We start from the raw sequence: 22,399 nt of genomic DNA on the forward strand, positions 1-22,399 counted from the left end.
TTTACATAAGCAGAACATCTACAAAGTGCTTCAAGTTAATAATACAGTCTGCTCGATAAAGATTAGTTGCAAATGGTCAATTTAGACAAGACATAATTGGAAAGAAAACTGTGCAGCACTTTCTAACTAGATTTTCCCTGCTAAGAACACAGCATTACACCAAAGTGCAGTTTTCTTTTGTTACATGATAATAAATAACCAAAAAGAAACGACTGCAATTACAGCCCGCATTTCCCACATTCATAACATAATATATATTTTAAAATTACGACTAATATTTATTTAAAAAAAACAATATCACAATGCATTTTTTTAAACCAAGTTCATTATCACTTTTTTTAGAATGGTGGCTCCCTCTTGTGGACATTGTACAAATTATATTATCCAGATTATAAATAAATAAATAAATAAATAAATAAATAAAAATAAATAAATTATTTTGAACACATTTAACAAGTCCTGTTTCTGAAAACCTGATATATATAGAGCAGCCATTTTAGATGGCATAATTGTAAAGTAGATGATCATGTAAATGATTCAATGCTGCCTTCAATTAAAAAATTGGGAGCTTTTTAAAAAGGGCAGGGTCAGCCTGTGCTCTCTCTTGAATCTCTCACTCGAGCACTCATTGAACTTCCACCAAGAACGGAGTCTTTGTGCAAGGGTAGGACTTAAAAGTCCGGTGGTTTGGAGCCAGTAATCACCTGTGTGACACACTGTTAGTTAGGGAAAGTAATAATTTGTGTATTCATGGTAAACTGCAAATTTGGAGTCGTTTCTGTTATGTTTCAGGACTGTGTAAAAGGTCCACAATCTCCTGTCAACATTTTCCAGGTCTTCTTCACTAGTTTGTAGTTAAGGCCTAGAATAGTTTGAAAAAGGTCTCAACAACTATATATATATATATATATATATATATATATATATATATATATATATATATATATATATATATATAAATTAGCTCAAAGAGCCAGCTGCCCAACATTTCGATATGTTGTACATATCTTTCTCAAGGGAGCCTGTGTTTGAATCAGAACATTGGAGGTATTTATAAGTGTTTGACGGCATGACAACTACTTGTTATTATTTATATTCAAATTCATGATTTACTCTTACATGATGCAATGGTGTTCTACATATTGTAATGTCATTTTTACTTATATCTTTAAATCTATATTAATTCTAATTAACATTATTTTATATAAACTTATATTTATATTATCATGCAATGCTGGCTCTGAGGATCAGCCTTGGTTTGCCCCCCCCAGCGCATCAGCATGCACAACTTTTGAATTAATTTTGTTTAATTTTCTTAACTTTTAAATGTTTATTGGAATTATTGGAATTAGTTTAATTAATTCTTTTCTGTTGAGTCCCGCTGGCATAATGGTGTTCAGTCTATTTATCCATTTACTTTCATTGATTCGTCTATATGTCGCATTGTCTAATTTTATCTGTTCTAATACTACACATTTTACATGATTTATGTCATTTCTTTGACTGGTGAGGTGCTGTACTATTGGTTCATTCATTTTTTTATTTCTAAGTAGTATTTCTGAATTCTTTTATATAAAGTTGTTTCGGTCTCTCCAACTATAAAATAAAGTGGTGTAAAAAAAGTGACCAATTAGATATTTGTTGTAACGATATATATATATATATATATATATATATATAATATATATATATATGTGAAATTTATATATGTACAATACATATACACTGAACAAAAATATAAACGCAACACGTAAAGTGTTGGTCCCATGTTTCATTAGCTGAAATAAAAGATCATAGAAATTTTTCATATGCACAAAAAGCTTATTTCTCTTAAATTTTGTGCACAATTTTTTTTACATCCCTGTTAGTGAGCATTTCTCCTTTGCCAAGATAATCCATCCACCTGACAGGTGTGACATATCAAGAAGCTGATTAAACAGCATGATCGTTACATGGGTGCACCTTGTGCTAGAGACAATAAAAGGCCACTCTAAAATGTGCAGTTTTTTGTCACACAACACAATGCCACAGATGTCTCAAGTTTTGAGGGAGCGTGCAATTGACATTGTTCATTTCTCTACCATAAGCCACCTCCAACGTCGTTTTAGAAAATTTGGCAGTACTTCCAACCGGCCTCATAACCGCAGACCACGTGTAACCACGCCAGCCCAGGACCTCCACATCCGGCTTCTTCACCTGCGGGATCGTCTGAGACCAGCCACTCGAACAGCTGATGAAACTGTGGGTTTGCACAACCGAAGAATTTCTGCACAAACTGTCAGAAACCATCTCAGGGAAGCTCATCTGCGTGCTCGTCGTCCTCAACAGGGTCTTGACCTGACTGCAGTTCGGTGTCGTAACCGACTTCAGTGGGTAAATGCTCACCTTCGATGGCCACTGGCACACTGGAGAAGTGTGCTCTTCACGGATGAATCCTGGTTTCAACCGTACCGGGCAGATGGCAGACAGCGTGTATGGCATTGTTTGGGAGAACGGTTTGCTGATGTCAACGTGAACAGAGTGCCCCATGTTGGTGGTGGGGTTATGGTATGGGCAGACATAAGCTACAGACAATGAACACAATTGCATTTTATCGATGGCAATTTGAATGCACAGAGATACCATGATGAGATCCTGAGGCTCATTGTCATGCCATTCATCTGCCGCCATCACCTCATGTTTCAGCATGATAATGCACGGCCCCATGTCGCAACGATCTGTACACAATTCCTGGAAGCTGAAAATGTCCCAGTTCTACCATGGCCTGCATACTCACCAGACATGTCACCCATTGAGCATGTTTGGGATGCTCTGGATCAACGTGTACAACAGCTTGTTCCAGTTCCTGCCAATATCCAGCAACTTCGCACAGCCATTGAAGAGGAGTGGGACAACATTCCACAGGCCACAATCAACAGCCTGATCAACTCTATGCGAAGGAGATGTGAAGCACTGCATGAGGCAAATGGTGGTCATACCAGATACTGACTGGTTTTCTGATCCACGCCCCTATTTTTATAATCTAGTAGATCTTTTTAGTTTTTTCCACTTTTCTAAACTTTTCTTAACTATAATTCTTTCTTTGTATCCTCTTTTTAAAGATTTGTTTTTAATACATTTCTTTGTTTTATGTAGTCACCTTCTTTAGAGCATATTCATATTCTTATTTCTAGACCCTTTGGGATTGCCCTTTTAGGATGAGTTGGAGACCTATATATATATATATATATATATATATATATATATATATATATATATATATACCCCCCCCCCATCTCTCTCTCGTTCGATAGTCACAACAAAAGTGTTATAATCATAGAAATCACTTTAGTGACCTTGTACATTTTTGTTTTTATTGGGGGCAACATGTACCCTATTGAATATGATCTGGGGATCTGCTTGTTAAATTTATATTTTTATAATAATGTATTCTAGAGTAGGAAATGATATCCTTTAATAATTGAACATGTTCATAAACTAAAATTAGTTGTCAGTATCTCAAGGCATAAAGAAAGGTTAACTACACTGACACTCTAAAAGACATTTATACCTTCAGGTAGCTTAGCCCCAGTGGGACATATTTACCATACATTTATATTTGCCTCAGAGTGATTAAATCTTGGATGATTAGAAACAAAACACTGGTAATACCAGTTCAGTCTGGATGATATCAGGTCTCCACCTCAGGCTTAGTAGATACAAAATTCATACATTATCTGCACCCCATTATAAAAAAAAATCTACAGAAATGACATGTATTGCCAGTTTTATAATTCTTGTGAAAGAATTATATGCATCTATGGAACCAGGTTTGATATCTGCAGGAAAAGTGCAAAAATACTATAGTTTTTCTATGAAGATCTTTTCTAAAAGGTTTTATTAGGTGTTATAATAATAATAATAATAATAATAATAATAATAATAATAATAATAATAATAATAATAATAATAATAATAATAATAATAAAGTTGTGAAATTCCAGGGTGAAAAATAAATTAAGACCATATGTGGCAGGGCAAAAGCCCTTCATGTATATAGTGTGTGTGTGTGTGTGTGTGTGTGTGTGTGTGTGTGTGTGTGTTTATGTGTGTGTGTGTGTGTGTGTGTGAATGTAAGTTTGGCAGGGATGGGGTTAAATATATCCCTGCCAGCAATCACAGGTGATGTCATTCCCCTGTTATTTTGTTCCTGTTTGTGTGTTCATCTTTGTTAATAAACATGCGCACCAGCACTTAAACTGCAGCTTTCTGTCTCTGGGTCTCTTTCCAGCCAGTAACAGTAGGGTGACCACCTGTTGCTAATTGGACAGGACAGTCCCTAAATGTAAGATCAAATCCCAGTACCGGACTAACCATCCGGGATGGTTTTTGTCCATGATTCCTAGACACAGTGTAATCTTACAGTTTAGTGGCACAGTCAAACCATAGCATATCTGTTTGGAGCTAAACCCTGCCCCTACCGTATCATTTTGCAATGCCTTATGCCATAACACTGTATACTCACACTATCATGAGTCTTTTTTTTTAAAAAACATGGTCCACAGCAGCTTGACACTGACCTGATTTGGTGACAGCAAAACAAAATACAATTTGTAGAATATTTTAATTACAGTGTTGTCTTTGTTTATGCAAAATGGCTGACTCTAAAAGTTGAAGTGATACTGCTAGTGATGCCTCGGTAAAGGAAGGCCTACTCCACCAAAGAAAAAAAGTAAGCACCTGTGAAAATTCAGAGAGGAATGGGTTATTATGGTCATATGAGATTAGGAAAAGAGAAAATGATTCAGCAAGAGCTTTTATATATTATGTAGAAAATACTTTAGAATTGGATACTGAGGTGAAAACATTGTTAAGAAGCATTCAAAGTTGATAAGTTGATATTTAATTTTGAAATACTGTTATTAAATATATAGTATAAAATATGTAAATATACAATATACAACAAGTGTTCTCCAGGGATATGCAAAACATAAGTGTGGCATACAGGTGAACAGAGGTACAGACTAACAGACACCCGCCCGTATCCTCTGATTGTGTGCGCAACTTAGATTAAACATCTCCCTTACCAGTAATATAAACATCCCTCAACAAGGTCTCTGCTTATTTCCTTGTACATTTAACCAGCCCTGAGTAATCACTTTTTGGCACAAATAATACATGAGTTAGCACACTAGGGAGAATTCTCTGGCTCAAAGTGTTCAGGAGCAGACATTACTTTATTAAACAGCAAGGGAGAACAGTCAGGTTCAAAAAAACGAAATATTTCTGATGTTTTGAAGTTGGTTACAGTAGCACAGTTGAACATTAATTAACTGTTCTATGTTACAGAACAGATATGTGTATTGGGCCTATAATATTCATGACGAATGCCCCATTATGGAAAGAGTTTAACTTGACAATAGCAAAGAAATTGGCATGGAGGGAGAACAATTTCAATTTTGGAGGGATACAGTTTCAACGAATGGGACTGTAGTTCAATTATTAACCTGGGAGGAGAAGGATGATTATGATATATATATAGGCAATTCAAATTCTTAAACGTGGGATGTGTCAGTTGGATTGGAAAGGAGAAGTTAAGAGTATGAAGGGCAAACAAAGAGCTTGATCTTGAACTTCTTTCTTTTTTTAAAGTGAATTTACGTGGTTCATTAGATTACTGGTTATATATAATACCATTTACCTGAAAAAATATACTTTTGATGTCAAACGTTTGATCTACTCAGGTCTGCCGTTTTAGGTTTCTTAATATAGCAACTTTACAGCACGATTGTTTCTAATACCATTCATCATTTTGTTAATTAGATTTTTTACCCTGAATGTAATAATAATAATAATAATAATAATAATTTGTGAAAACATAATACTACTGGTAAATCAAGGGGTTGGAATCGCCCCACACTTTTTATTAAACAGAGCTAGACTTGCCCTTTTACTGAAGTGACACTTACCAATAAAGTGATTCTGCTAGTTTAATAATTAAACTACATCTAGATGGGTGTAGATTATGGGAGAAAAATTCATTTACAAATAAATGTTTATTTACAAATTATATTTCTTACCAAAGAATATATATATATATATATATATATATATATATATATATATATATATATATATATATATATATATATATATATATTATATTACAGGCTGCTGTGAGTCTTGCCATGGATGAGAGAGATGAGAGAATTTCCTTTTTACAAAATATTACAAATATTGTTGTGACTAGATTGGGGCACATTTTGTTAAAAAAAAATATTTACTGTAACACAAAACAATAAAAGACAATTTGGGGGGGGGGGTGGCAAAGAGGGATTGTTTTGTTATTGTTTTTATTTATCTATTTATTTCTGCCTGGTTATTCTCATGGACAAGCTGTCAGAACTCACTTATAGTCAGGCATTACAACATTTTTCAATAGGCCTACTGGGGAATGGATATTTTAGAAAAAGTAAATTCATGGTATGTTTGAAGTAGACTGGAATTCTGAATGCTCTAAAGTTGTAAATTACATACAATTATAAAGTTTAACAAAGAAACTGAAACAAGTATTCATTAAGATTTTCATATAATTAATATTATTTACTGTATCTTAACATGTAGGTGCAAATGATTACATGATGCACCTATACACTCATTTTAAGATATGGTTGCTACTGAAGCATTCATGTGATGTTCTGAATCTAGTCATCACTGCCTAGGGCTCAGCACAGTCTAAGGCCGGCCCTGTTTACAGATACAAGATAACTAGCAAAACATAACAAATTGAAATATAAAAGTAAAGCAAAAACACACTTACCAATATTTGAAAATCAGGTGGATAGAAAAATGAAGGAACACAAACAAAATGTTCATTAAGCAAATTCAACTAAAGGGGGCAGTATGTCCTAAAACATAGAAGAAAATACCCAGTATCAACAAAAGACCCATTTACAGCCTTACAAAATGAATGACCTATAAATAAATAAATAAATAAATCAATAAATAAAATTCTGATTGAAACCTGACTATTGCTATTCTAACTTTTTGGTTTAACAAACAAACCAATAAAGAGCAACTTGGTACGACTATGACATATCAAATGCATCTGAAGTAATGTATTCTTCTTGTTGCTTTACTTTATATTGGTTTGTGTTTCAGTAATCACACCCTGGTGACTTTTTAAAAATGAAAGCACCCCTGTGGTCTCAATATAGATCTAACCGCAAAGATTATCAGGTACATCAGAGTGGAACCTTAAACTTGTCCCCCAGCAAAACTCCTTGTATGTGTAAAAAAATAGTACATATGTTCCATGTGGTATTTCTAACTGGGGAGGATGGGACACAGTTTCAGAGGTGGGGGAGGAGCAATTAAGCAACCCACTCAAAAAAGGCAAGGTGTCGTGAGGATTGAATAGGGAAAATGATTAGTAATTGAAGTGGGAAGCCATTGCCTGCCATATGGATAGTTATAAATAGGGATTCTTATCCATGATCAACATGATCATAAATCAACTTTATTGGTGATGAATCTTACTAATTAAATAATCAAACAACAAGCACTCACACCAAATGTCAGCTATCAAGCTTGTATCTTTATGATTTAAAAAATGAAACTGTAGAACAAGAGAATTCATGCTCATGCAGATGCCTTGAGGCCACTGGCCTTCATCAGTGCAGTAAAAACATTTCAAAGATTTCATTTGGTGAGTGCTTGGCATTTGATTATTTAATTTTGAACATTTATTTGAGCCTTTAACACCCCATGAATAAAGACCATTGCTGCACATGCTTTTTACAGTGTGCTCTTATTTCTTTGATGTATGTAAAACTATATTTACTGTAGTATTCCATTTATATAATATGTTGTTTATATAAAAGCTATCAGTGGTCAGTATAGCAGCTGGCTGACCATGATTCACATGGAGGGAGAGGAATCATGGCATAATATGGAATCATATACAGTGCCTTGCAAAAGTATTCAGACTTCTGACCAATTCTCTCATATTACTGAATTACAAATGGTACACTGAAATTTCGTTCTGTTCGATATTTTATTTTTAAACACTGAAACTCAGAATCAATTATTGTAAGGTGACATTGGTTTTATGTTGGGAAATGTCTTTAATCCAGGTGTCTCAACTGTAGCAGAAGCATTGTGCAACTGGATCAAGACTTACCTTCAACAAAATAAACACACACAAAAAAAATACATCTTACTCACTGAAGATTAAGATTTAATCACAGCTGTCTGACTTTGGGTTTTCCCTAGATGAAATCTCACATGCTCTTTAGGCCTCTTCAGTATTCAACACAGGTCTCCACCTATAGGAAATAATGCTATTCCTCAAACAAATATGAATATGTTTTGTTATCATAGATGCTGTTTACATATGTGTTTATTTAAGTTCATAACAATAACCTTCATTTAAAAAAAAAAGATGAGCGCTTGCCAAAGTTTTATAGGAGAGGAGTGAAAATAGTAGTTGTCAAAGCTTTTAAATGGACAGTGTGTCATGATTTTTTTTATTTTTCCACACAAACTCCCCATAAGGTACACATCTTAAGAGACTGCCAACAATAATATCGTTTCCATAACAACAACATATACACGTGTTTTGGACAGAACAAAGGAATTATTTCATATGGGAGGAGACCATTATACAATACTGTTTGACGAATACATACTGTAACGGGTACATTTTGAAATGAATGAAAGCCAGTAGCTAGCAGAGCCAGTACCATTGTAACAAAACAAAACTTTTCTGACGTTCTGTTGTTACTCCAAAACGGACTGATTTCCAGTAGATCCCTGTGCTCTCACAGACACATGACACGAATGTGTGAGGTGACCAAATGCCCGAACCACACGTACACACACGCTTTTATGTTGTTTTCACCCATGTCTGCATTACACAAACAGCTCCTGGTGCAACATTGTAACTCAACGGTCACGAGGGCAGCGCTGACGTCATTCTTTCAGCCTGGCAAAACAATCAGAGCGCCTGAGCTCACAGGCCACTGAATGGCTCTGTAGAGTTAACGTATTAAACACGGCTCGTTATTTGTGACTGAAACTACAGGTTCTTTTCTGGGAAACTTACAAACTCCTAAACAGGTTTGCCAGTACACTTTTTGCCGCTGCTAAACTCTATGGGGTAAGTTTGAAAAGGTGTTTTTAACATACTTTTTTTTTTTTTTTTTTTTTTAGTTCAGTAGTGAAGTGAAGGGAGTAGTGCTTGCAAGGCTGTGCTGGAATGAATAGGGTTATTGTTTTGTGTTGTTGGATACTCCTGGACAGACGTTTGTGGAAAGTCTTTCGTGAAAATAAATACATAAACAGATGCAACAAAAAGTTTATAACAGAGTGTGAGTCACAATTGTTAATAAATAAATGGTACAGATCGAAGGAGAACAATTTACAAGTTAAAAAAATAAAATAAAAATACGGAGTTAAGTCAGGGTGAATTTGCAATGTGCTGACTCGAACCAGACAGTCTCTTACCGATTTGTGGTACACCAGACCTTTCCATTTGAACTCTCTAATGTATGTCAGCGGGGAGAAAAGTATAATGGAACATTATATAAGTGTAAAAGAGTACACTGTGGTTAATGTGTATTTTTTTGTATACATTTTCGTCGTATACTGGTCTGTGTGTGTGTGTGTGTATATATATATATATATATATATATATATATATATATATATATATATATATATATATATATATATGGGTTCTTGTTTTGTACAGTACCAAATTACTTACAATTACAATCGTTGTCGACAAGCTTCGATCAGTGGCGATATAGACGGCCAACCTGAAGACTGCTGTTCTGCTACTTAAATCAAATACAATGAGTGGTGATACTGTATCTTGCATTACTGAACAGTGTTAAGTGATACAACAGTTCATGTACTGCACGTTTAATTAGTTTTGTTAATAATAATAATAATAATAATAATAATAATAATAATAAATAATTTTTGAAAATATAATACTACTGGTAAATCAAGGGGTTGGAATCGCCCCACACCTTTTATTAAACTGAGCTAGACTTGCCCTTTTACTGAAGTGGCACTTACCAATAAAGTGATTCTGCTAGTGCAAGAGTGTTTATACTTCATTATTTTAAATCGAGTTACGGTACAGATTATCCTTCATGTTTGAAAATGAAAGGGGGGTGTTGTACGCGCGTCATGTTGATGTGTTGGAACTTTCTATCGAGACACTTGATAATTGTATTTTTTACAGGCTTTATTGACGTCTAGGAAACTGCATGGACTAAAATGAAGAGCCTAAAAGCAAAGTTCAGGAAGAGTGATGTAAGTACATTAAAATGAGCATTGTGTCTGGCAGATTAGTACATGATGACAGGCAGGGCTGTGGAAACTGGCCTTGACTCGTGCGACTGTTCAAAAGTGGCACAGTAATTCAGTATGAACTTTACTGTGTGCTAAGCAGCCATTTCAAGGCATGTTAAATGTCATCACTTGAAACATGAAGTCCACATTTATGAAAGTAAAATTGAATGGTTTCGGAGATGGGGGGGGGGGTGCTTGATCACGTGGCATGCAAGGTCCTCCCATGGTGCTGCAAAGAACAAGAGCAGGTGACCCTGGTCTGCTGCAATCTACATGTTGTGTTTTTAACGTTTTCGGCAATTTTTTGATTTTCAGTTTTAAGGAAGGGGAAATTATGGCCAACAGATAAGACTGTTTAAAACTAACTGGATCAAAGACTAACACAATGAAGTAGTGTTAGCATGAATTTTATTAAACATATACAGTACTTATATACTGTGATAAGAATCACTTTTCGGTTTGTTTGTAAGTGGTGAAATAGATGGGAAAGCAATGTAATCTCGGGTTTCTTTTGATTGTTTTTAACTGGTGTATGTCAAACGAGCTGTTTACATTCTGCGGTCTATCAAACTGTAATCTGCCATTGCTGGAAAGCCCTCCTGTGACGTCACTGGTTAGCGAAGGCAGCGGGAGAGTTATGTGTGAAGTAAACGATAAGCAATGACAAGGAGGTGTACAAAGATTCACATGTGCATTACCACCGTCTCCCAAGTAACAGCGTTCACCGGTTAAGAAAGTGGTTGCCTGCAATAAAGGAAAACTGTTCGAGACTTACAACATGCTCGCGTACGCTGCGTTTACTTCCTTGACAATTATTACGTTTAAAGGCAAGTTAAATGCCGATGGAAGTTATAGTAATGTCAAAACCAGCGAATTAAAGCACACGGCGTGCACAAGTGTATTTAACTGTTCAGAATACGACCACATAAGCTGTGACTGTCCGACACTCTGTGGAAAGGTAAAACTCAATCAAACTTAGCAGCAGTCTTTAGCAGTGCCGTTTCTGCGGATTGGAATTTTAAAAAATAAATAAAACTTAAAACAACAATCCATCCATTACACAACCAGTTTTCCTCAAGACAGCATCCAATTCCTTCACACAGTTTCAGGGGGCTTGATGATTTAGTACAGATCTAGACTGTGAGTATAGCTTGTCCGTGAAAGAATGAAAATGGTTCATACCAGTAGTCTCAGAAACACAATTGGGAACTGCAAGTTCGAGTCTGTGATTTAGACATTGCCAGACAATGATGTTGAGGTACATGTCTAATTTTGTTTTTGCCACACCAGATGTTTTTACAAGCATTACACTTGCACCATCACTTGCAAATGCAACATTATTCATCTGTAAGTATGCATGGTCAAACCTGTGTTTCTGAAGACACTTAGTTAGCGCTAACACTGTCGACTTTACTAACTGACAAAAAGTTAAATTAACACCAAAAACATGAAGTAAGGGTCACGTGTCTTGTCTGTCCTGCATTCGAGATGCACATTAAGTGTTGGGAAACCGTTCAGAGCTGTTGATTCATCAGTTAATAGAGCAATTTTACCATCAATGTGTATTATTCTCTCCAGGTTTTTTTTTTTTGATAATTTGAGTGCTGCTGTATCTGGAATGAAGACCGGTTCCCACATTAATACCATTTATGTCTTGCAGTTCCAGTGAGGCCTGGTGATCAGAATATCGATTTTATTTTGCAAGGTAGTAAGCAGTAGAAAATATTTTACAGGTAGTTTCGTGATCATGCCTTTTTGCATTGTCAACACATTTCCCAATAAGATCCTCTATGTTCTGCTGTAACCGTGCAGTAGCCTTGTAAGGGCGCTGGATTTCTTGTTGTTCAGCTTTCTTTCTTTTTTTTTTTTTTCACAGAGATCTTAGTTGTTGCTCTTAGGTCTTTCCATTATACCCAACACTGTAATTTTTCCACTCAGCAGACAGAGAAACGCCCTGACTTTTTTAAACTGACAAAGTAGAAACTTGTCTACAAACACTACACCCCAGATTGCCATCCACACAGTCAAGGAAAGGGTAAAGTTTTTTTTTTTCTTTTCTTCCCATACCCTAGAATTCCAGATGTTTGGCCATGGACTTTCTGAAGTGTCCTGTATTTCCGTGTCTTTATCTTCGCCAGCTGTCAGTCTTACCGTAACACTACTGTCTGCAGTGTCTTCCTTAAGCAGTGTTGAAAATTCTTCACAACCTCCCTCAGTCGCGGTTGATGTCGGACTACACAAAATAACATCGATCTTCTGTTTTTTGTGCTGCTGTTTCCAAAATATCCCATCACAGATTCTTGTCAAGTTCATTTTCCACTACTTGTGGTCATTTTAGATTCGCAAGAGTTGTTTTTATTTATTTTACCGTTGCTGTCACCTCACATATTTTAGTCTGCAAATATCAGGAACGGCTTTCACAGACGTTGCTACCCGACAAAGCAAATTCTATATTCTGATTGGCTAAAAGTACTTTACTTGATAAGGAATAATCCAATCATAACCGTGAACCTCGGCTTTCACAGACGTTGCTACCCGACAAAGCAAATTCTATATTCTGATTGGCTAAAAGTCCTTTACTTGATAAGGAATAATCCAATCATAACCGTAAACCTCTTTTCGCAGGAGTCTGTGAAGTTTCCAAGACAGTTCATCTCGCACAGTGATCGTGCGATTCATTGCACTTACGCACTGTTTGACAGAAGTAGGCTATGTGTAAATACTTGTGTAAATTGTTACGTTGGTAAGCAATCTTTATTAATTATTATCATCATATCGACAACAATACGAACAAGGAAATATTTTAAATACATTTATTAATTATTTTAAATATTTGCAATTGAGAAACATGGGACTTAAAAAGTGCCGGAGCACCGCTCTGCCCCCACTCCGGCTCCTCTAAACCAGTGGTCTTAAATATCAGGTAAAAAATGCAACTCTAGCTAACTTTTTGTTAATATATTAACATATTTTCTAAATGAGCTGATGTGTTTGGAAAGAGCTGCAACACAATGCTCCCCCAATTGATTGAGTCAAAGGTCAGAATTATCTCTTAACCTACATGTTCTCTGAGTATAGTATGTACATGATTAACATAAGGGCAAAGTAACCTCTGCATACCACTGTACACTGAAAGCTCTAATTTGAGGTTTTGGAAGATGAAAGATTACTTTTACTTTAGGCATAAATTGTAGAAGTTGATCCAGCTTGGTCCCCCCCCCCCCCCCCCCCCCCCCCCCCCCAAAAAAAAAAAAAAAAAAAAAAAAAAATTCTGTCTGCCCTCTATTTAAACAAATGTATTACAAACAACTTGGTGGTTGAACATATATTGCTGCCCTACTATATATGAAAGGTAGGAATTGGAGGTAAGATTTGCATGTGGTGCTCTTATTAGGATTCAATCCTGAAAATATCTAGTAAGAATACAAAACATGTAGACTGAAACAATTACTTTTACTTTTTACTTTTTCATGTTGAAAATGAAGTTGTCAAACGTTGACAAGATAAGGGGAGTTGCCAGCAGTAATCTGTCCAGTGACTTCATACCTGCTAGATGGAATACAAACAATTCAAGAACAATTTAAAAGTTGGGAGTGTACAGCAAAGTGTGTGGCCTTTTTTTTTTTTTTTCCTGTTAACAATATTAACTCCTTGTGGTTAGATTTCAAAAAAAAAAAAAAAAAAAAAAAAAAAAAAAAAAAAAGCCTAACTTAATGGGAAATTTAGAGTATTGTGATAATTTCTGTGAAGACATATAGCTTTATCTATAAACTGTAGTTTATTATTAAATGCAATATCACTCTATAAAATTACTGGACTGCTGCTGCTTTATGAATACTACTCGGTCTCTGTAACATACAATAAACATGTTATTAGGTGTGCAGCACAGAGAGGAAAATCTACTATAAATATATTTTCTTTCTGTACATGTGAAATGTGTTTGTTCAGATTTCAAGAAGTTCTTGCATCCACTCAGTGAGTCAGCCACTGAACAATGTAGAAGAGTTATCCTCTCTTGTGGGTGTTGCCTTAAAAATCTGTCTGGGTGACGGATTTCTTTTAATAAAAACAGAATGTGACAAATGAATGAGGTTAGGTTTAAATTCCTGTTTAACTTATCCAAGGAGAGATTAGTGTTATTATTTTTTTTTTAAAATTTAACTCAATTTGTTTTATTTTTATTATGTAGAATTGCTTTAAGTCTGCCTTTGTCTGAAAAGAGACAGATCAGGGTTACTTATGCCATGCCCACTTTATATTAAACAGATTTGTTGTTAAATGTCAGTTGTTTGGCATTGACTGCACATGACAAGAGAGGAGGCTGTTTCATTTATTTTCAATAAGTTTATAGGAAACATGTTTCTTGCACAATATTTTGAGGTATGGATTATTTAAGGGATCTGGCTGTTCAGAGAGATGCATTACAAACCAGTTCTGCAATTTTGTAAATCCACCTACAGAGAACTTTATTGTTCACAACTTAATTGCAGTTGACCACATTTGTGGTGAGAAAAACAAGACTTGATCTGAATAGTTGTATCAAACAACATTTGGTATAATTAGAAACATTTGCTTCCCCCACCCCTGTTTTATCAGTCAAGTGTACCATAGATATTAGAAGAACTGGGCTTCCCTTCACTACCCTGCAAATCTCGCAAGCGTATAATATAAGAATAGAGTATGAATATATATTTTTAAACCTGTTTTAATAATTTTGCCAAAATGCATTATGCTTCTCCAAGAAAGCGATTGCATCATATTTCAGAGAGACAAGTGAAATAGGTTATGTTTTATGTAATTCCTGGTATTCGCAATCACTTCCTTGAAATGTTTTTAGAGACCTAGGTCTTGACTATAAGTGAAATAATTTATTACCCGCTGAAAAGATCCGTGACTTGTTTCCTGTGTTGTTGCTTGGAAATATGTGTTTGTTTATTGTAGGTAGACGGGATAATTCATCAGCCTTCTATTTTTAAAATAAAAGATTCTTTGTTGCATGATCAGACTAAATACTTTTTTATAGCTCTGTAAAACTGATGAATGGAAGCCCAAGTTCTGCCAATTCTACTAATGCCTACACTTAACCTTACTTAAAGAATTTTGCAAAATAAATTTGTTTGGTAAATATATTTTAATTCTCCGAGTTGGTCCCTAGATCTGTGCTTCTTTGTCAGTTTGGCTCCAGTCTTTATGTGTGTATGATTACCAGTTTAGTTTATTTCTCTTTCATCTTCATGTCCTATTGTTAGTCCACCCCAACCTTCTTAAATTCCACAAAGACAAAATCAGAAACAGTCCGCTTTTAAAGACTTCACGTACGTAACACATCTTTGACTCTTGGAACCAATACATTGTTCTATCTTTGGAATGTTCTGTTTGCTTTTTCAATTGTCTTTGATGACTTGAAGTCTTTGTCCTACTCATGCTATACTTAGCAGACTTTAAATCAGGTGAAAATGCAGACTTGGGCAGAGTTTCATGAGCAGTACAGGTACAGGCATTCTCCTGATGCATGATGCATTCACCTATGAACTATAAAGAAAAACTTTTAAAGTAAAATAATTTCATTTAAGGTACTGTAAAAAGTCAATGTGACTAGCAATTCTATGTCACCAAATGTAGCAAAGCAATATATAGCAGACCCTGATGTGATCCAGCCTAAAAGAAATTGTCAAATTTAAGATTAGTGACATTGTTTTTAAATATTATTTAACTGTATATTTTACAAAATATAGCATAAGGTGCCCCACTTGTTGCTGTGCCTGTTTATGCTTAGAGATTTATTATTACTTGAGAATGTTTGTGCAGTGGTAATATCTTTCACTTCTCCATAAGATTTAGCTTCCCACGCCCCTGGGTTAGCTGCTTCTACCCAACTGGTCTCTGCTTCCCATTATTGGAGGTTGTATCCTAACCATTGTGGAGCTCTGCAATTGAGCCGCTTGACAAGCACTGATGCCACCTCTCCGTATACCAGTAGCAGAGTGTTTCTCTCCATATGACTGACAAAGCGTTTTGGCAAAAAATCTGTCTTTGAGTTTGTGCGATAGTGTACAAACTATACTGTTCTTTAACAAAATGATTGTATTTATGTCAAACAAGATTATTTATACACAATTGGTGAATTTCTCAGGAGTGGTCATTAAGTCTGTGTTGTACAATACTGGGGAATACTGTATATGTGACCACTCATTTAACAAAAAGCTGTTGAAACAGTTAGTAAAGTAATTGTACTTGGACATGACAAACCTTCAAAGTTGTAACATTTGATACTTTAGACAAGGTGTGTAAGTAGAAGATGGCAAGCAGTTTTACAGAAGCATAAAGTAGATAAGATGGCTTTTTAGAGTAAAGAACATCCAGTTTCTAATTGTGTTTAGTCACGGTTGTTGTGTACCATATTGTCCTTTTCTACATATGCCTACCACATTTTGCTGCCTGAAGTTTCAAACTAAACCATTTAGTATGATTACTATGATTATCTGGGGATAAACATAGCATTACACATTTAAAAATCTGTAGCCTTTGTGCAAAACTGCAATGCCATGATATGTATTAGATAAGGTTGTAACTTATTGCAACAAGTTACACTAATGAGCAGGCGCTGATCTGACATTGAAAAGTCCACTTAAGCTGGCAATTTGGTCCTTGCTTGCATGCTTGAAAACTGTGACTTTGAATGTAATAGAAGTGAGTTTACTATGGTTGCTTGTAATTTATTTGGTGTGTGTAATGGGTAAAAAGCTGTACATTTTAATGAAAACTCAAATGGTAACATTAAACCAAAAAATAAATGATATGGGTTAATGCTGTTATGAAAAAAGAGTAGTTAGTTATGGTGTACCACATTGAGACATAGAATTTATAGAAACTTGAAGCAATGATCTTAGTAACTTTTATTGATTTTATTAATATCCAGCTTGTATTTCCCAGCTATTGTTAAACATAAGAGGTTTCCTGTTGAAAGAAAAGATAATTTTAAAAGAATATGTATTGCTTTCAATTGTATAAAAGCCTAAACCTCTATTTTCAGTACCATCACATTTGACAAAAGACTGACTGTTTCTTATAAAAATGTGATGTATTAAAAGCCGTATTCACCTATGTCCTAATTTGTACCAATATTATGTGTATTCCAGAGGGTTGTCTGTTAGCAGGAGCTTGGAGTAGACAGGAAGTGGCCCAGTCTGCGACCTCTTTCCCAAAGGGATGGAATCATTCTTAAAAGAATGAAGAAAAAATAGACTCATCAATGAGTCAGCAAGGAAACTGGGCAAGCGCAGTCTCAGTTTACAAGAATTCACTCTGACATGCCTTTTAATTGCATCCATAATGTCTCCTAACAAGAAAGGGTGGTTAGCAGTGCTTTTCAAGCCACAGCTACCTGTGGAGGTTTTTATACAGGGAGGAATCTGAAGTATTGCCAGAATGTGTCTGTCTAATTTTAGTTTTTTGTTGTCCTTGCTTTCTTTGCCAACCTCATATTTGAAATATGCCCCAATTTTAGCTCATGTAACATTGGGTAGATTCTTTAGGCAGCTAGTGAATTGCAACATTAGGGCTGCTTTTTGATAGAAGTAATGATGAAAAAAATACTTCTGGTTCTATTTTAGGTATTTTGTACTGGGTACCAACCTTGAATTGGACTGGTATTTGTCAAAATGCCAGTTGTCTCATTACTTTTTTTGCAAATACTGAGCAGCAAGAATACCAAAAGTTAGAATGTTTTATAACAAAACTGGGTGATTCCATTTCAAACTCTGATTTAAGAACAGTTGTAGCTGCAAATATTCAAGGTTAATGTGCTTCATAAGAAACAAGCTAGTCTTTTAAGGCAGTTGCTTAGGTCAGTTAGGTATTAAGCTATAACCTTGTTAAATGTTGGCCTTTCAAGTTAATCAAGCTTGACTGGTTCCTTATCTGCAAACAATTATTTTGTTTTATGAGACTCTGGAATCAGCTTAGGGTTTGAGTGAGGCACAAGTATGAGATTTTTGCTATCCGCAAGATATTTATTAAATTCCTGACTGAGTAGATTAAGGTCAAAAGTCACCATAATCGGCAAATGATAGGGTTTCTATCATTTATATATTGTATGGTTGATGGGAAGAAGCTGTTTGACTATTTTTTTTCCTACAAGAGTAAATTGCCAAGTTGTGATATTTGACATATATTTAAAAAAAAAAAAAAAAAACTAATGAATATAAAGAAACAGCACATGTGGAGGTTTCCAGTGTGCATTGTTTATCTATTTTAAATTATCTTAACTGTGGCAGACTTGCCACCACCATTATATAAACCCAGCTGGGTGGACTTACATTTTTATAAGGTCATATTTTGTGATTAATTGACCTAGAGACATTACCCATTGATTTTATTTTATTATTATTTTTTTTTTTGCAGCATGTCCACCACACCCATTTGGGTGTTTGACATGGACTGGCCCTGTTAGTATTGGATAGTGTCAGGTCTTGCTTTTTTTAAACTGTCAGAAAGGGAACAAAAGGACAAAGCTCCAGGATGCACTGTTTGCAACTGATAGATAGCCTTTTGTAATAAACTGAAAACCATCACTCCAGACCAAAGGTACTAGTGCTGTAGTAAATCAGTTGGTGCAATTAGCCTGCTTTACATATCCTGAATCTTGAATCAACAACCTGAAATTTTCAGAATAATTAATACAATTCCTTTCAGAGGTTTCCATTATTATAGCTCTTGGAATGACAGTAGATGATTGTTCCTGTGTGATTCCTTATAAAGCAGAGCATACTTCTCTCCCGCTTGTGTTAAAACTTATACAGCAAACAGTGAAGATCATGGACATCTTTTTTTTTTTTCATGATACTGAAAGCTGTAGTTTTGTATTTACGCTGTGGCAGAGGATCATTTTACAAACATACTTTTTTATTTACTTGAAAAACTGACAGTTTTATTTTGAGTGTGGTACGCTGTCTGTAGAAAGTTGGTTACATGCATTAAGTGCTCTATTCAGGTTGTCTTAATATTCTATTTGTTTGTGCATTAAATGCATTGCTGTTTTCCACTAAGAGGCTAAAAAATAATCATCAAATTTCTTTTGGTAACATAATCTGGATAATTTAAAGCATTCTTGCTTTAAAAAAAAAAAAAAAAAAAAAAAAAGCAATTGTTACCAGTGTTTTCACTGGGCTTGCTGCCCTGGTTAATTTAATGTTCACCCATTATACTGCCAGACTTCTCACTTGATTTAAAAAAATAAATACATAGCAAAGATTCTGACATTTAGTCCCTAACTAAATTTCTAGCTATGTATATTGCTCTCTGTTCACTGTGTGGGTCTTCATTCCTGCCCCGCTGCTAAAGACTAAACAGGAAACTGAGAAAAGTAGACAGATTGCTAACAATAAGTACTGTAGCTAAACTCAATGCTTATCCTTCACCTAAAAAATGCTTCAGGGATATGTGGCAATATGTGCGCTTCCTTTTTTGTGATATTGCTAATTCCAAATAACTGTTTTTAAACTAGTGTTAAAAGCAAATTTCAGATGGCCATAATTAATAATGTAATGTATGTATGTATCAATACAGTTATTTGCATAATAGACACCGATCTTGACAAGAATCCTGCTATGAATAGGGATTTTTGTTTCTTTGATAAATGCATTTATTAAATTTGACTGGTTCCACATTCTGTTGATCTAGTTAGGTAGTGTTACAAGCAATTTCTGTAAGCACCACTGTTTTAGTGTTCTCTTTCACACAAACAATAGTTTTTATGACAGTTTGCCAATTGACATTATGTTTGGCATGCCATGCCTTATTCATTTTGGTTTTAATTTTGATCTCCTTTCTGCTCATGTGAAACTGACCGCATAGATTGATTGCTTTCCAGAATCACAGGTTATGAAACAGCAGAGGAAGCCAAGATCTTGGTACAAAGAGACAACAGTAAGGGATGGAGGTATCAATATTTTATATTAAAGTAGGTAGGGCTGGAGAGATGAAAGGTCACATGATTTTAATGGAACAGGGCTGTTCATTCCCAGCACATCTTTCCTTGATTTTTCAGACCAGTTTAAAGTGAATAATTACAAGTGTGAAAGTTTAACAAAACAGAGCATATCTTTTGTTTTATTTAATATTCCCATTACTGTATATACAATTTTACCATGACTATTTAAGTGTCTCTCCTCAAAGAATGTAAACAAAATATCACCATCTAATATGGCTGTGCAATGTTTCTTAGTCTGGCGTAATGTTTGCTGACCCACTGTGGAACAGCCCTTCCGTCACAAGGCCCTTCTGCAGTGCCTGTGTTGCTAAAAGAGGCTGTATTTAAAATAAGAAATCCATCTGCCTTGTTCATGTATTTTAACTTTTAATTGTTTGGGATGTGCAAATAGTTAATTTGATGGTGAGATCTGCCAGAACTACTTGAATAAATGTTAACGTTCAGCAACTTGCTTGTGTAGTAATTATAAGATGATGTAATTGTGTACTGTACTCGGAGCACTTCACGGATTGATTGATTGAAGTATGGTGCAGTGCAGGGCGCTTGGAGTGATATGTGAAACCTCTGAACCACGTAATCGCACCAGGATGCGCATTGAACCGAGATCACTTGAAATGGTGGTCTCAGTTCACTTGGAAAGAGACTCGTGCGATTGCCACATTGCTCATTTCAACATTTTGCAATGTGGAACAAAACGTATTCCATTTCACTTGGAAACGAACCATTCCAAACAGTGACGCAAATCGTGGAAATGACGCACTTCAGCAAGCACCAAGGAAAGTGTCTCCCCTTGTTGCATGTAGGCAACACAGGGCTTGTCAAAAAACACACACATACACACCAGACAATAACACCATAATGTCATACAACAGCAGATCATAAAAAATACTATGGGGCTGATTTTACTAATTGGCGCAATAGTGTTTGACATTTAATTACTATTGCAGCAAGCATGTTCTTTAAGTATAATAGCAAAATTGTAACAAAGTATGAAATGACAATTGAAGAATGATTTAGCACATGTATTACATCTAGCTTTATTATACTTGTGCCATATACACTCGCAGGAAAAACATTGTGCCAAGACAAAATGGTACAGTCTGTACAGACATTCGTCTGATGCATTTGCACTGCTCATTCTGATTTTAGTAAACTAGGTTCTGTTGCATCTGTATCTCACCACACTGTCATGCATACAATATTTGCAACAAGCTATTATTATTATTATTATTATTATTATTATTATTATTATTAACAGCTAAATTGCAGTTGGATGAATGTTCATCTTTAGTACTCTAGTATTTCCTCCAAAAGAACAGTGTTTTTCTGACAATTGACACTCTTTTGGCATGTTACGTTTCTTTGGCAATGATTTGACGTTGTAAGAACCATATAAACCAAAATGACCCGAACAACAGCACAACCACAACGTGTAATGTATTCTCCATGTTGGGAATGGTGGAAAATGTTTTTTTCCAGAGAGAACTTCAGCACTAGTAGTAATTGGCAACAGAGTCGAGTGTGGAAAGTGCAATGTGAAACCAATAGAACTCTAGTCTAGATGAAGCTGCAAGTGAACCAAAGTCCTGGTTTGGAGGGAAAGAGAGACAAGGGAGGCATGCATGGGGAAGGCATGCAGGGAGTCCTTGAAGGCTTGGAGGAAGCGGGCTGCTTCCTCCAGCGTGGTGGGCCGGTGTTGGCTGACCCAAGCTTGGGTCTCTGGTCGATGGCAGTTAGCTCCAGCATCTGCTCGGGCTATCTGGTGCTGGGGCAGAGCCACCTGGCCCTTTGATCCGCCAGTTGTTGCGCCACCACGCAGGACCTGACTCTTGGGGATCGCTGGTATTTCCTGAACCAGCAGCGATGCATCTCCTCCATATTATCTAGCTGCTGGAGGATGGCCTGCTTAACCGGGTCATAGTTCAAGATGGTCTCGTGTGTCATGGCTTGATAGGCCACTTGAGCTTCCCCGATTTTAAGTTTGGGCCCAGTTGGGTAGCCCACCATCCCAGAGGGCATCAGCCTCTCGAAAGCAACCAGATAGGCTTGGCGGTCATCCTCCAG

At 35.7% G+C, this 22,399-nt stretch overlaps 1 protein-coding gene across 4 annotated transcripts in view; it reads left to right on the top strand.

Moving 5' to 3' along the window:
* The first annotated feature begins 8,981 nt into the window (after positions 1-8,981).
* Positions 8,982-22,399, top strand: part of LOC121314275 (ankycorbin-like) — a 51,569-nt gene continuing 38,151 nt past the window's right edge. For all 4 annotated transcript variants that reach the window (XM_041247348.1, XM_041247374.1, XM_041247365.1 and 1 more), the window contains exons 1-2: positions 8,982-9,139; positions 10,235-10,305. In XM_041247348.1, the coding sequence (XP_041103282.1) occupies positions 10,270-10,305 (36 nt within the window). In that variant the 5' untranslated portion in view covers positions 8,982-9,139; positions 10,235-10,269. The remainder of the gene's footprint in view (positions 9,140-10,234; positions 10,306-22,399) is intronic.

The sequence above is a fragment of the Polyodon spathula genome, chromosome 1 (assembly GCF_017654505.1).
Source record: "Polyodon spathula isolate WHYD16114869_AA chromosome 1, ASM1765450v1, whole genome shotgun sequence".
NCBI classification, from domain to species: Eukaryota; Metazoa; Chordata; class Actinopteri; order Acipenseriformes; family Polyodontidae; genus Polyodon; species Polyodon spathula.